Below are 16,506 nucleotides of genomic sequence, written 5' to 3' on the forward strand. Positions count from 1 at the left end.
AGCACGAAATATAGCAATTATTGCTTGACATGTTTTATTATACAATTGTATAATACAAGTCATACATATTACTCAGAGTAACGTGCGTTTTTCAAGACGTATGAATTTTGCTAGCGATAAACATCATCATTGAGTTTTTATCACGTGGCTTTAAATGTCACATGTGCACATTTGTTTCCTTCAGTTCGTGCTGGTAATGCACGTACCCTGCTCCATGGAATGGAACTGAAAGAATTTAAGGAACTGAAGTGTGTCACAATGAAGGTATGGACACAAAGATACTCGGTTGCCAGATTATCATGATATATGAGTCATGTTGGATTGGGCACGACTGATTTCGTGACTATCATTGCTTTGCAATTCCTCAAGTGTTTCATAATAACTTTTACAACAACCAACAAATACCAACCACGATTACACAAATATTTCAATATTTATTGCAATAACAATATTTCCTATTTGCTTTCAGTGATAAAACACCGTGACGTGTCTATTCAATTCATCACCTGAATAGCCTCACTGACCAAAAGCAAATATGTATGTTATGAAATATGCAGAATGTCGATTGGACGTAGCATTCGTCAGTGAGAGATCAACACATGTACAGTTCAAGTCTCCAGTGTTAGGATGAGGTCAGGATATGCATCATCAGTGAAAGCAGGAACGTAAAATCAGCCGAATTGGGGCGCTGTTCAGTTGATTTGCTGCTGTCCACGTAGCAAAGGCATGCCTGCGTAATGTTCTGAAACATGATAAATGACCTGTATTCGTAAACCTGATGAACAACCTTTTGTTTTGTTTTACAGTAACGTCATTCAGGATTGAAAATCCAACACTCTCAAAATATATGATAACTATCATAGGACTAGGATGGCGGTAAACACTATGCTGTATTTTATCAAAAGGAAAAGTTAAAATAAATAATATTGAAAAATGTTGATTTTGTTGATGGTTCTGAGCTGCTGGACGGTACAGAAATGAGTGTGAACCAGGCGAAGTGTCCTATCAAATCGGCCCAGACACAGGTTTCCAAAGAGAGGCTATCTGAACGACCAGAGCATCGAATTTATGTACAGCGTGTTGAGAAGATCAGCAACCCTGCAGAGTTCTTCGCTTGGATGAAGACGGAAGAAAGGTGAAACAGAAGGCTTTCTGTTGGCTGCTAACGACCAGGCACTTTCCACTCGAAACCGTCAATGTTTGATTTTGCATCAACATGTAAATATTAAATGTAGAATATGCAATTAACTTAATGAGACTGTCCAACACATAGTCAGTGGATGCCCAGCTTTGGCACAAACGCAATATCTTACCATCTTCACAATGCTTGTGGTTTTGACACAGAGATCCATCCATGGTACGACCAAGGATATGTAGAGGGCGTCATGGAAAGCAATGAATACAAAATTCTTTGGAATAGGCCCGTATACAGCCTCAGACCATATTTGCTGCATTGTTAATTTTAATCTGTACATAATAATAATGATGATAATAATAATAGGGAAACAATAAAACAATACACCACGACGCTGTGTGCTCATAGTACATTACATAATTCGAAGTTAACCATCAGTGTGCATTCCAATGCATTCACAGTGCCTTGGGGCGCGTACAGCTTGAGCTGCCTGTGATGCACGAGGTCTACACGCACATGGTCCTCACATACCAAACTAGTACCAATTCGCTGCTGGTTGAACAGAGGGGCAATTTCCACCACAGACAATTTGCAACAAAGTCACATGCCCAAGAAGGCAGCACATGTAACATGTGTTTCTATGTGAGGCAGTCATCCACTTCACTCCGTCGTCAGCGTTGGTAAACTTTGCCTGGTTTGTGAGTTATGTGCACTGAACGGGACCGAGTTTCATAATCGCAAGTGAATAGTTACGTGACGTACCTGCTTGTCTACCATGACGTAAACATTATCATCATTCAGTGGAGAAATCTGATCTTTCAAACTTGAGTCATGAAGAAGATCAAGAATTTTGCGAATCGTTTGATGAAGGTCAAGGGCCGTTACTCTTCCTGACTGGACAACATCCGCGAGTCTTTCCATGCCATCAGAAGGAACTCCAGCATACACATGTGTCAAATGTCGTTGACCTGAAGAGGAAAAGTAGTATCTGTTCACTATATGATGGATAGTGTTCAGAAATACGGGTTCAGATTTCAGAAATCCTTTATGAAAAGGGTTTTGTCACTTTTAATTATTCAGAAATCTAGGCGACATATTAACTTTGGGAATCACGATACTAAGATGGTAATACTGTAAAGATAATTAGGATATTTGTGGTGTTCTTAATACAATGTAATTCATCCCGTACTTACGTTTGTTAACTAGAGAATTTCCATCCTGTTTCATATCATTCAAATCGTCACGTTTGTCATTAGATAAAGTGGAGACATCAAGATTCGAAGCCGAGGAACTCTTCTTGTTGGAATCTGTGGTCCGATGTGTCTTTTGCCTGGATTTCTTGAAGAACTAAATACATGTAAACATAATTGTATAATGAATACTAGTATATAAATAGGTATATCTGTAGATAACAGTGCTTGTTTGCGTTTAAAAGATCGTTCTAAATCGTGTAACATGATACAGTCATAAACTGAGCATCATGTGAATGGTGACAGACAGATGTAACGGGATACCAGCGGGCTTGGATGACAAGGCCTAACTGTTATGTTTGTTGTATAATAATGTAAAACATCAGTCTCAAGCTTCTGCCGAAACAGATTTCATTGGGCATGAAGTGCAAACTAGTGGTGACAACATCCCGCGGGTGCAAAATTGAGGTGGAACTTTCGAGTCTTGACCGGACAATGCACTGACAATCCGTGTCAGGATCATCATCTAGGAGAGGGGCACACTAAGTACCCATTTCGATGTCTCCCACTTGTTTAAATGTTCTTCACCAATTTTGACATTTATATTGTCCATCGGGAATCCAGCAACCTCATCACATATGTTGTAGTTGAAAACATACGATTGTATGTACATATAACCGGACGATAACACATCCTTCAGACAAGCTTCAATAAATGCAAGTTTAAGCCTTTCAGGTTTTAGCTTTGATCGCTTCATATATTACTTCATTTGTTATAGTTAAACTTCACTGATAAACTTTTCAATATAGTGCAAAGGTATTATGAGGTGAAAGTTTAAGAAGACAATCATTACAAGAGTCTGGATAAAAGAAAGGTTGTCGCTTACCTTCATTTGTGTTATAAGTGGAAGTGTGTACAGCAGAGGGTTGAGGGCAGAGTTAACAGGTAGGATGAACACCAAGGTCCAAGCGAAGGCAACATCAGCAATCTCGGTACCAAATGCTGCTAGCAATCCTGAAATAGAGACAGAGCGTTCGATGATGTTATGTGTAGTTTGTGTGCACTCGCATTACCACGAAGAATAAGTGATCAAAGGTGCACTTTGAGAGAATCTGTTGTAAGGTCAAAGCGTAAGAGTATAGTTATAATCCCTATGGTGTAGAGCAGATAGCGGAATTATAAGACAAGTCCCGTCTTCACAAGATGCAAAGGTTTTCAGTAGCATCTAATGGTAATATCTAATGGTGGTTACAGCCTACAAGAAGCCTGAGATCAGAAATAAACAACTGCTAACGGTGCAGAAAAAGAAATTCGAATCCTTTTCCACATGCAGCGCCTGTACTGTGGCATCTGCTCCCAATGGCTATCTCTGTCTTGATACAAACAACACTGGGTGGATTCGACCCATTACAAATGTCCAATACAGTCGAACCTCACTTATCCGGACACTTGCGTTTTCTCAAATCTGGTCCGGATAAACGAGTGTCCGGATATAACAATCCCTTGTTAACTGACCAAAATTCCCTCCCCTACCCAAAATCCACCGAGGCATATGTGACATGAATGTCAAAAGTATGATTTATGAAGGATCGACCGATTTATCAATAAAATATATTGCTCTGTACAGACGGACAGCGCATGCTGTGAAAATGCCCTATATTATTGAAACAGCTGAAGAAATGCATATTTAGCCTAGTTTATGTAATACACTTGTTTGTATACTGTTGTGACGGAGAGGTTAGGGCAACCTGCCACACATTAACATTTAATAGCCCTGTTTACCCAAATGAGATAAAATCCAAGGGTGAACTCATTCATGTGTGAAAAATTGTGCTCTAGACTTATATTATGCAGGAATGCCACAGAATAAATTATTATTATATACAAGTAATAATTATATACAAGTAATAATTTCAAGTCATACTTATATACAAGTCAGTGCAATCTTACCTCAATCAGACCAAACGCTTTGTCTAATTTTGTCTCTTTTCTTCCATATTTCTTTCTTTCTATTCTCATCCTTCCTTACTGTACTTGTCATAATACGTCATCTTTCGTACATTTGTAAATACAGTACGTAAATACCAAGGAGAGGGTGTTCTATGTTGGATAACATGTTCCTAATTCTTGTCCATTTGTGAATATAATATGTTTAAACTAAACTAACTATTCTTTTAAATGTAGCTAATTAACACAGTTATCACATGACACCCGCCGCTTTTGATGTTGGCTGTCGAGTTTGAATTGCCAACAAACGTGGTCACTCTCCATGGGACACAATAGTGTGTATTTTGCACGGTTGATAACTGAATGAAATTCACTTTCCGGATCCGGAAACCGAATTTTCGGATAAATGAAGTATTTTATGAAGTATTTATTTCATTGCACAAAAACATTGTCGTGCCAAAGCTAGACATCCACTGACAATGTGTTGGCCAGTCTCATTAAATTCATTGCATATGATCTACATTTCATATTTAGATTTTGATGCAAAATCACTCATTGTCGGTTTCGAGTAGGAAGTGACTGGGCCTGAAAATTGAAACAGAAAAGGCTTCTGTTTCAATTTTCAGGCCAGCCGACTTCATCCAAGCGAAATTCTTTTGACAATGACACCTTCGAAACTAGCAAATTAATTCTAAATAGATGACTTTTGTTTTGAAACAAAAAGGAAATATCAATTTACCCATTACTCCAATTGGGAACCAGCAACAAAAGTCTGTGAAAGCCACGAAGAAGAGTCGTTTTGCAATGGCCAACTCCTGGGCATTCCGCTTCTCATCCTTCACTAAAGCATGTGAAGTTACCACTCTGTAGATGAATAGCTGACCAAAAGCAATCAGAAGGAACACAAGGAAGTTGAAGCATACAAAGATAGCGAATGCATAACACCACTCTGGTGTCATGTCATCAGAGAATGGTAGGGCCAGACACACAGAGTTGTCTGTGTAGAAGTTCCAGTCTTGAAACATGAGGGGGGTCACTGAAAATGTTATGGCTGTGAGCCACGTTAGTACTGAAACAACTACCGCCCATCTCCTAGAGAATCTGACTTCGCCAAAAGGGAATTTGGTTGCAAAAAATCTGTCCAAAGTGACAAAGAAAATGAAGAGACAGGAAGCCTCTGAGGAAACGGTTGAGAGAATTCCGCTAAACTGACAAAGGATACTGCGTTTCCAATGATATGCATGCCACATGTAGGTTCCTTTATAGAACAAACCAACTGCTCCAATGATGACTAGATATAAACCCATGATGAGATCAGCAACGCAGAGATTTGTGATGAAAATCCCATACCCTTTCTTGAGCACAGACCTGTTATATATAAGTCTAAACCCGAGGGCAGCTAAGTTTCCTATGACTGCCATTACTGCCAAAATCCAGAGGAAAATACGGAGCAAGTCACTACCTATCAAGTCAGAAAAACTTGATATCTTATCATTTTCAGAATAGCATTCCTCTTTCTGGACAGTTTGAGGTCGGACCCCATCACAGCACATCGCGGGTGTATCAACATAGAGTATCTTCAAATGATCAAGGCCTTGGAACATATTTTCAGAAAAGATTTCAACCTCGCAATCGTCAATGTTCAAGGAATTGACCTGGGAGAGTCCGTTGAATGCTCCAGTTTCAATAATAGCAACGTCGGTGTCCGCCATTGAGATCACTTTCAAATTTGGCATACCTTGAAAAACGTCAACTGGTAAATAGGATATGTCAGTATCAGATAAACCGAGCGTTTCTAAAGCTCCCAAACCACTAAATGAGCCTGGTATAATGCGGTGAAACTTTTTGTTCAACGATAATTCGAGATGTTTTAGTCGAGGAACTGAAAAGGTTCCCTCCGGAATTTCAGTTATTAGATTTTCCCTTAAGTCCAAAGACTGTAAATTTAGAGAATGAAATATCTGAGGAACGCGTTTCAAACTGCAGTTAATAATCTTCAGACTCTCCAATGAATAAAATCCATCAAACTCTAGAATCATTTCTGACATGTCAATATTTTGAATTTCGATTCTTCTGGCAGTTTTGGGCAGGTTTGAAATTAATGGCATCCTCATTTCGCACACGATGGAATATCCGACACAAGAGCATTCATCGGGACATGTGTTTTGGCAGAACCTCTCGTCATCCCCTTCTGGGCAATGGTAAATTTTGTCACATAGTTCGTTAGCGTGGATGCAATGGTTGATGGATGATCCAGACTTCTGGCAGCGGTAGTAACCAGGACATCTATAGAGACCTGTTGTGAAGAGACATATCTAGCATGAGGTTAATACATGTGTTTTGTTTTAGTTCATCATGAATAATGTGGATGCCTCTCCATGTACAGCTGCCGTCCGGGTTTATAATCGAAAGGGAGTGCGTGAGTGATTTTACTTTAACGTCCTAAAATAATCATTCATAAACAGTAGGAATCGAGGAATCGAGCCAGCCCTGTAAGGCGAATTGATAGAGGACAGCAATAAATATTTATATGGTCATTAAGAACCATTCAATAATCTGCTTTGAAGCATCAACATTCAGTCGCTTTTGTCCTTTGTTATATATGGTAGAGAGACCTTTGTCACATATGGTAGAGATCGACGTTTGTTACATATTTTAGAGATAGACGTTTGTTACATATGGTAGATATGGACCTTTGTTACATATGGTTGAGATAGACCTTTGTCACATATGGTTGAGATAGACCTTTGTCATATATGGTTGAGATCGACGGTTGTTACATAGGGTAGAGAGAGACCTTTGTTACACATGGTAGAGATCGACCTTTGTTACATATGGTAGTGATAGACGTATGTTACATATGTTAGAGCTCGACATTTGTAACATATGATAGAGATCGACCTTTGTTCGTAGGGTAGTGATAGACGTCTGTTACATATGTTAGAGATCGACCTTTGTTCCATAGGGTAGAGATCGACCTTTGTTACATAGGGTAGTGATAGACCTATGTTATATATGTTAGAAATAGACCATTGTTACATGTTGTAGCGATAGACGTTTTTTACATAGGGTAGTGATAGACGTCTGTTACATATGGTAGAGATAGACCTTTGTTACATAGGGTAGAGATAGACCTTTGTTACATAGGGTAGAGATAGACGTCTGTTACATATGTTAGAGATCAACCTTGGTTCCATAGGGTAGAAATCGACCTTTGTTACATAGGGTAGTGATAGACGTTTTTTATATATGTTAGAGATCGACCTTTGTTACATAGGGTAGTGATAGACGTCTGTTACATAGGGTAGAGATCGACCTTTGTTACATAGGGTAGTGATATAGTTACTGCTTTTCATCACCATTGATTACTTAGTGTTCCAAACACAAGGAACCATTACACGTATTGTCCTGTGCATTATACAGATATAACAAATCCAGTTATGCGACACTGACAAGTATGTCAATCTAGACCTTCCTTCAACACTCATCTTACCGCACTGGTGTTCATCCTCTCCTCTGGGACAGTCTGTGACGCCATTACACACAAGATAGACAGGAATGCAGTAGCTGCCCGGGCACGTGTAGAATCCTGCAGGGCATTCTGCTAACGCTTCAAAATACAGGTTCATTGGTTCATCAATCACAGCTGACCATTTAACCGTTTTAGTATTGATAACATTTAGTGGGCAAGGTAATTGAAATACTAAAATATTTACGTTTACTACTCATTATATGTATATGGACATGTAAAATGTATTCCGTCATTCATTAACAATCTGAATCAGAGACAGTTGACGACACTCTTTGTATGTTTAGCAGTTATATTTTCAAACGATTAATACAAACATCTATTGCCAATTTTTAAGTAACTACGACCAAATAGATTATGAACCTACAACAATTATCAATGTTATTTCCATCAAAAGACGCTGGAACTTTTCCAAATATATCTGGCACCCTCAGACAAGAAAGGTTTGTCGTTCCATATATCTTCAGCGGATACTGATCTATGGACATAAATAACATTATATTACTTGTACGAAGCTTTTCCGATTTGTTGTTTGTTGTTTAACGTCGCACTTAGAAATATTCCAGCTATATGACGGCGGTCTGTACATAATCGAGTCTGGACAGTGACTGACATCATGAGCATCGATCCAAGCATTTGGGATACGATAACATGCATCAACCAAGTCAGTGAGACTGACCACCCGATCCTGTTAGTCGCCTCTTACGACAAGCATAGTCGTCTTTTACGGCAAGGATGTCTGACGTAAAACTTGGTGTTTCTATGTCCAGTTACTCAGAATAACCACAATGTGGACGTCCAACGGCTCATACGCTTCCCATGGCAAGTATTGTTCCAAGAAATGAAAAAAGAAATTAAGCATTGCCTTCTATTATAAAGTAAGAATGGCGAAGCAGTAGAATATTTACCAAATGTTACATATATGTTTAAATATGCCTTATTGCCATACTACAACTGAAAATACGGACTGCAGAGTACTTCACTTACTTACTTACATTTATGAACCTACTTACTAGAGGGGTGGTCGGGTAGCCTAGTGGTTAAAGCGTTCGCTCGTCACGCCGAAGACCCGGGTTCGAATCCCGACATGGGTACAATGTGTGAAGCCCATTTCTGGTGTCCCCCGCCGTGATATTGCTGGAATATTGCTAAAAGCGGCGTAAAACCAAACTCACTCACTCACTACTTACTAGAGGGCTCCGTGAGATTTAGAGAGGGCTTCTCTTCAGGCTGACAGGTTTCATCCTCCCGCTTCGTACCGTCACAGTCGACGATGTCGTCATTTTTCCAGAAATTAGGGATACAACGACCATCATGGCACTCAAAACTATTACAAGTATCTGCCGAAAAAATTTGATTTAGATATACTTAGGAGGAGAGATGAGGTGAAATGGGGTTTAACGTCGCGTCCAAGATTATTGCGCTTACATGGTGACGTGCATGCACGTGTGTGTGTGTGGCTGCTTATGCTAGTCCGGACTGATGCCGATTTTATAGTGCCAGCCCACTGAGATACCGAGCCGACCAGTCCTGGTTTTAGCCCCTTAATGCCGAGCGCCGGGCAGGGAAACAACAAGTACCAATATTTGGTATGACGCGGCGGATCGAACCCCGGACATTTCGCTCTCCAGGCGGACGCTCTACCACGGAGGTGGCCAGAAATACTTTAGAGTACCAAGACAATGTTTCAGTATGATTAAAGTCAACGAAGTGACTTACTTTGGAATCAGGTGGCCACAATCACAGGAAAATCCATTATGTTAATTGCGAGTCTTGACCAAATAAAGAACGGCCCATATAGGTGTCGATCAACGATGACACGAAACCAGACTGTTCAAACATTGTGTCCAAGGAATTCTTTTTTTAGTCGATTCTTATGGCAAACGTACCGTGAATATCCGGGGTAGAATAGGTCTTCAGCAACCTATGCTTTCCGTAAAAGGCGACTATGCTCGTCGTAAGAGGCGACTAACGGGATCGGTTGGTCAGGCACGCTGACTTGGTTGATGCATATCATCACTGATGATATTTACTGAATCAAGATGTTTCAGTGGTCAAAGGTGAGGGTCCCACATAAAAGTCCGCAGGTCATGGGTTCGATCTCGCACTTAATACGAATCTTGGTTATCTATATGTTACCTGTGCTCGATGGTGTCACCATCTATCGTCTATCTGGTTCACCTACATCAAGATGACACGCCGAGGGATTTAATTGAAATACTGTTCAAATGCATTCAGTCGCCGATATAAAGAGGGCCTTACCAGTGGGGACACGGGTAGCCCGGTCGTCTAAGGTGTCGCAGTTCGATGAACACATTTGGGTCGCTTGGGCGCGTCAGAAACCTATTATTGTGGGTTCGAATCCCGGTTCGCCCCCTTTATGTTTCTAGGTTTGTCAGCACCATACCCGTACTCTTGGGTTTCTCTAAAGTCGTTAACGTCTGAGACCTGCATCACTTAGGACTTTCCTCCCGCATTTGGCTGACACGCCGTGATATAACTGTAATACAGTTTAAAGCGGCGTTGAACCCAACTCACTCACTCACTACTGTTCCCGCAGAATGAAGATATTGCCTACCACAGTTCTGTTCATCAGTGCCATCCATACAGTTTTCAATCATGTCACATCTCTCCCCAGTCGATATACATTGTCCGTTCTCGCAAGACCAGCCGCCACTGCACGGGTTAGGCACTGGAACAGGATTAACAGGTTGATGCCTTTACTCCATGTGCCAATAAGGAAACGTATTGATGGTTCTTGTATCAATTCACTGATTGTATTTTATTTCTAGTCATATGCATGATGCACATTTAAAATAGTGACAACCAGAGTGACACAGTCACACGTGGGGGCGAAACTCTGATTGCCTCAACGAAAGTTCAAGGTGGCCTCACATTCGAAACTAAACGAACTTACAGAGAATACATAGTACGTCAAATAAGTACTCCTGCCATACGACGGCAGGCCACAAGCAATCGAGTCCCGACCAGACAATCCAATGATCGTAACCAGACAATGCAGTGACACGATAGGGCGTTTAATGATTTTGTTGAAACTGAAAACGATATATTAATACATCGAGATGTTGCTGCTTACAAGTTAAGAGAAACACTATGAAAGACATATGTGTGGGTGTAGGAGGTGGGTCGGGCAGTTAAATGTCTCGACCCAATCATATTTTATGTAGTTCACACAACATAATTGCTAAATGCTACTGAGGATTTCATTCCACCAGGAGAAACATTGAAGTTGTAAATTCATGCTGATCCATCCAAAGATTTACAAATATGGGTCCCGCTGTTTCGATCACTATATGTGACAATAAAGTGCGCCGAAATGTTTGAAAAGAGATATCGGTTAGCGAACCTACTGAAATTTCGTAATTTATACATGTGGGCCCACGTGTTGCTGTCACTATGACGGGCACAAAGTTGGCCCCTGTTACGGAAACTGATTATCAACACTAAGCCAACTAAAGCAAGCTTCGAGATTCACAGATGTGGGCCTACCTGTTATGATAACAGAAAAGATAAAAATATAACATATTCAAACTTTTTATAAAACAATACTGTTCACCTTAGGGATTGGAAGGGGAATAATTATAACCACCCACAACGTGCAACTTCATCATGACAAATGCCAATTGTGAAAAATGACGGAGATATCTCCAGTTTGTAATTATAGTGACCTTATTTTCCCCAATCAGATCCATCGATAATGCGGTGGCACAGGATACACACAGCGAAGGTCGTTTTATCGTCATAATTAGTATCAGGCGTATTTTAGGACTTTCGAATTCGTTATATTTCTATTCTTAAACGAAGGGCATTTTAATTTCTAATTCTAAAGGATCTTTAATAAACAAACAAAACAAATGAAGACACAATTCGATGAAAGCTTCTGAATCCCTATCAGACCAATTGTCGGGTGTCTGTGATTCTGTAAGAAGAAAAGGTAATCAAGGATTTACGTTTTAGCGACGTGACTCACCACAGTGCTCCTCGTCAGAGTAGTCACCACAGTCGTTGACGTAGTCGCAGTAGAGGCTGATGGAGATGCATCTGCCGTTGTCACACTTGTACTGATCGCGACTGCATTCACTATCTGGAGAAGTCCGAGTGGCACATTTCCAGACATACATGCAAGTGTAATTAACTGTATTGAACAGTCGTATCAGCCAGCAGCAGTGAATGTGTTGATATACATGCAAGATATAATACATGCAAATGAATATCCGTGGTTCTATGGATGTCTTATGAAACGCCATATAATATGATATATGTATGATTACTTTATCCCCCGCAAATGCACTCTGTCTGCCTTTGACAGAAGCCCTACACGTGTATCTACTTTGTAGGAGTGAGGGGAAATCGGGTTTAACGTAGCGTTCACGATTATTGCACTTATAATTATAGCGACGCACATGTGTGTGCGTATGCGTGTGTGTATATGTGCGTGCATGCATGCGTGCGTGCGTGTTTGCGCGTGTATATATATATATATATATATGTGTGTGTGTGTGTGTGTGTGTGTGTGTGTGTGTGTGTGTGTGTGTGTGTGTGTGTGTGTGTGTGTGTGTGTGTGTGGTTTGTTTGTACTAGCCCAGGCTATTGTCGGTTTTAATATTGCTAGCTCACTAAGATACCATGTCGCAATTTAACAAGGACACCCAACTCAGGCACAGAATACTGACTACGGTTCTCGTTTTATGCCCTTAACGCTGAGCGCCAGGCAGTGTAACAAGCACCATATTTTAACGTTTTTAAAACGCGGGGAGGGATCTCCATCACCTGGACCACGGAGGTAGTGAGGTAGTGAGGTAGTGAGTGAGTGAGGTAGTGAGTGAGTGAGTGAGTGAGTGAGTGAGTAAGTTGCGATTTACGCAACAGTTTTTCAGTTATATAAGTTTATCGTCAGGGAAAGCTAAACTGACGACAGTGGTAGACGTGTACAATTTCGGCGAAACCCACGAACACGTGTGTGGTTCTAAAATACCAAGGGTCGTAATCTAGGACTGAAACCCGGATCCTGGCTGCTGAAACACAAAACTCTGCGGTGACGTAAACATCTCGGCATGGTGTTGAAATTGAATCTTACGAAAATATTGTGTACACACCACATTCCTGCTCATCTGTGCCATCCAAACAGTCCCTCCTCCCATCACATCTCAGCAGTGAGGACACAATCTCGCCATTGTCACAAGCCATGTACAGCGATGTAGAGTGTAGGAGCTCATTGTGTTGAACCGGAAGGACGGGCACACCTTGATAGGGACGAGAATAGGCTTATACTCTTAAAGCTATAGTGTAACATCATTTCAGTTTAAAAACAAACATTTAAATAAATTGTGAATCATGTGTTCGGCAAACAACAAGGACGCCCAAGTGGCTGCTTAATTGCGTGTAAACAGTTATGTGAATATCTCGATCAATAATAAGTGCTTCTGGCTATCAAACAGTAGCAAATGGTTTGCCTGTTAACGCAAGTATTTTGAGAATACAGGAGCATAAACGTAACAAAGGATACCTGTTTGATTCCACTCAGCAAAAACCTATATCAAATTGACACTATCCATGAATTAATGGTGCCATCCTTCTACATCAAAAGGAACATCCAAGTGTAGTGATAACAACAGCATCAAAACATTAACGCGTCATTTGTGTTTGTCGTTAAACTTCCTGCACACTAAATCATTTAGTTTGATTTTATCATAATACCAACATTCCTGGAACATAGAACTTCAACGCCAAGCATAGCACGTCTCGGTTATCCGCCCGAGCGGATTCTATCGGGTGGGTGTAAAAGGCAAAATAGCGGTGAAAATGGTATGAATTACGGTGGCCCGTAACGGACATGGAGTCAGTTTTTCAATATTTTGATATTTCACTTACTTTTATCGTAACCTTTTGCAAATTAACACAAGTTGTAAATCATGTATAAGAACAACCGAAAATATGGAAAATGTACTTCCAAGTAGCTATTGAGTTTTAGTATTTCACATTTTCGATTTTGTTTTTAATATGTTCATTTTTGTTTTTGACATTTTCGCTTCACTTTTCAGCGATTCAATATATTCATTATACATGATTTTTATCACATGTTTGTATGACAAATCGTGTTAATTTGCAAAAGGTTACGATAACAGTAAGTGAAATATCAAAATATTGAAAAACAGACTCCATGTCCCTTATGGGCCACCGTAATGAATACAAAGTCATGTAGATTACCGAAAATCACAGGGTCAGCATCACCTGCCCTACAGGCAGCACCCGCCACTTACACAATTTGCATAATAAAAAGTAAGTGTTTGTTGCCTGACACCGCATAGAAGTACTTTTGCCATGCGACGGCGGCCTGTAAACAATCAACTCCTCATCAGACAATTCCATGATAGTGACCAGACAATCCAGTGACACAATAGCGGAAGAACTGATTTGGTTGAAACGATATTTTGAATTAAAGTTCAAGTGTGTTCAAGTGCACATATTCTCCTGCTTATAAATAAAGAAAACATTTAAGAAAAATGATCGTTTTACAAAACAGGGTGGGACAGTTTCGATGTGTCGGGTCATTTCCTTTCCAGATGAATCAAATGATAAATGCTACTGAGTTTATGTGGGACGCGGGGACTTCATTCTACCAGCAATTCAATCTACCCAGTTCAAGATAATGTAAAACGTTAACGCCAGAGAATAACCAGTCTCGATTATCAAACCAAACATTGACAAGATGATAAGGTTGTAATTGTTTCTCGGTCAATCGTCAATGAAGAGCTACATCGATGTTTGAAGGGAATATCGGTCAAGTAACGCGTTTTCACGTCGATCACGAGCGTGGGCTAGCGGCAATTTATCACCGCGGGGACGTAGTGGTTATTGTTATTTCGTCACATACAGATAGTGACACGGATGTAAACATGTGGTTGGAACGCCTACAACACAAGCTCTGTCAGAATACATTGACCATCTACGCTAATCAATGACCCATGTGAAAAAGCATTCTCGAGCATAGTTTACTGATAATAATGGAACAAGCTGTTCCCTTTTATTTAAATAGCGTCAGTTATTCAGTGCGATGGCAATGTGAGACGCCACCGGAATATGTGTTTTTACTAGTCGAATTGTTGATTTACAACTCGATTGAAATATCTCAATAATATTATACCTACACATTTATTATTATTTTCAAATCCTCAAAACTCTTACCAACAGATCGCGTCACATTTGTAGCTTCCTTTTCACAGATAAAGCCACTGCCAATTGGATCCCCACACCCGATGTCGTGCCATCCGGTCCTCCCTAACATAGCTGTACACATCTCGAGACGAGAGCCGCCAGGCTCAGTCATCATGTGGTCTTTGTACCTGTTGAAAAGTCAGGCTTAAAGAAGCGTAAGTTTTTAGTATTTAGTTGTTGTTTAACGCCATACTCAGCGATATTCCAGCTATATGACGACTACCTGTTAATACTCGAGTATGGACCAGACAACCCAGTGAGTTTTGGGAACAACGCCGTCGGGGTACGAGCACACGCTATTAACAGGACACCGCGCCTTACCACCAGACTCGTGTGATCGCCTCTTACGACCGACTGGCGACCTACATTGCTGGGGTCCACTTCTAAGCCCATGGGGGAATAGACGAATGAGGGTAAAGGGTACGCTTATAAGGGGTCGTTAATAATAAGGAGTCAGGAGTCTGGTGGTACATAATGTAGCATTTTCTTGTGCATGGGCTTGAATGTTGTTTCTTTAAGGTAGCAAGGGTCACAGTCGTGATCCAATAAACCGTCTCACACCGTTGCACCTCATCATTCATAGAGGTCAGTATCAGAGTGAGTGAGTGAGGATCGTTTTACGCCGCTTTTAGCAATATTCATGCAATATCACGGCAGGGGACACAAGAAATGGGCCTCACACATTGTACCCATGTGGGTCAGTATCAGAAACCTCTTAAATCCATATGAATTGTATATACTACAGATGTGTCAGCTTGTGTCATTGGATTTTATCTTTAAATAATTATCACAATAAAAATGGTTAATTAAGGTGAGTGAAGCCACATGATTGGTCAGGACAATACATTGGTCAGACACTTTGGCATAGAGAAATATGACGTTGGTTTTTAGCCTACCGCTTCCTGAATGTGAATGTACATAATGCATATGGCATACAGTTTATGATAGTCAAACATGACATCAGTTTTCCGCCTACCATTTCCTGAATGTGAGTGGTGCTCCATCCTCCCAAATAAACATATCTTTGAATATTCCAGGTTTTCTAGTGAACGTCTTCGTGAGACCTGGAAACACATCATCCACGAGTAACCATCTGTATACCGTGAACAACCAATGTGAACAGCTGTCCAAATCAATATGAATATTAGCATACATTTCAATTAGAGGCCGGATGAATATGACTTTTTAAAATTTCTGATCGGTAAACTGTTTGCAGTTAGACTACTACAAAGGGATTGCACAAAGCATTGAGAAACAATCATTAGTTTGCGGATAACGTATTTATCAAAGCAACTTGCAACTCTAAAATGATCCGACGGTTGATTGATAACTTCTGAGCCTCACATGGAATATCAACAAAAAAAGTAAGTCAAATGAGCAAATTGTTTCGCTATGACAAGTCAGTGAAAACTGGCTTAACACCAAAAGCCATACATGAAGATATATGTTACAGCACCGCACAAGAAATG

General features: G+C 40.4%; 1 protein-coding gene across 3 annotated transcripts; it reads right to left on the bottom strand.

The window, feature by feature from the left end:
* Positions 1-67: 67 nt before the first annotated feature.
* Positions 68-16,110, bottom strand: LOC124122143 (G-protein coupled receptor GRL101-like). 3 transcript variants are annotated; one of them, XM_046485262.2, is made up of 13 exons: positions 16,014-16,110; positions 15,008-15,165; positions 12,919-13,065; positions 11,793-11,906; positions 10,380-10,493; positions 8,992-9,141; positions 8,169-8,279; positions 7,766-7,882; positions 5,012-6,568; positions 3,212-3,339; positions 2,329-2,482; positions 1,898-2,103; positions 68-742 (listed from the first exon to the last, which is right to left on the bottom strand). In XM_046485262.2, exons 1-13 carry the CDS (start codon positions 16,055-16,057, stop codon positions 623-625), a joined length of 3,120 nt encoding a protein of 1,039 aa, XP_046341218.2. In that variant the 5' UTR covers positions 16,058-16,110; the 3' UTR covers positions 68-622. The 3 variants fall into 3 exon arrangements, with proteins under 3 accessions (XP_046341218.2, XP_046341219.2, XP_048248667.1); XM_046485263.2 differs by lacking the exon at positions 8,169-8,279 and having other exon boundaries at positions 16,014-16,109; XM_048392710.1 differs by lacking the exons at positions 8,169-8,279; positions 8,992-9,141 and having other exon boundaries at positions 16,014-16,109.
* Positions 16,111-16,506: the final 396 nt, after the last annotated feature.

This window comes from Haliotis rufescens, unplaced genomic scaffold (genome assembly GCF_023055435.1).
Source record: "Haliotis rufescens isolate VD_foot unplaced genomic scaffold, xgHalRufe1.0.p SCAF_11, whole genome shotgun sequence".
Lineage (NCBI taxonomy): Eukaryota > Metazoa > Mollusca > Gastropoda > Lepetellida > Haliotidae > Haliotis > Haliotis rufescens.

Bases quoted from the DNA above. Each gene is read 5' to 3' on its own strand.
- LOC124122143 (XM_046485262.2), bottom strand. From the start codon at position 16,057: ATGTTTATTTGGGAGGATGGAGCACCACTCACATTCAGGAAATG. The intron at 9,142-10,379 runs GTAGGCAATATC...TTTTTTCGGCAG, and splicing joins CACTGATGAACAGAACTGTG to ATACTTGTAATAGTTTTGAG. The intron at 2,104-2,328 runs GTAAGTACGGGA...TTTCCTCTTCAG, and splicing joins AAATTCTCTAGTTAACAAAC to GTCAACGACATTTGACACAT.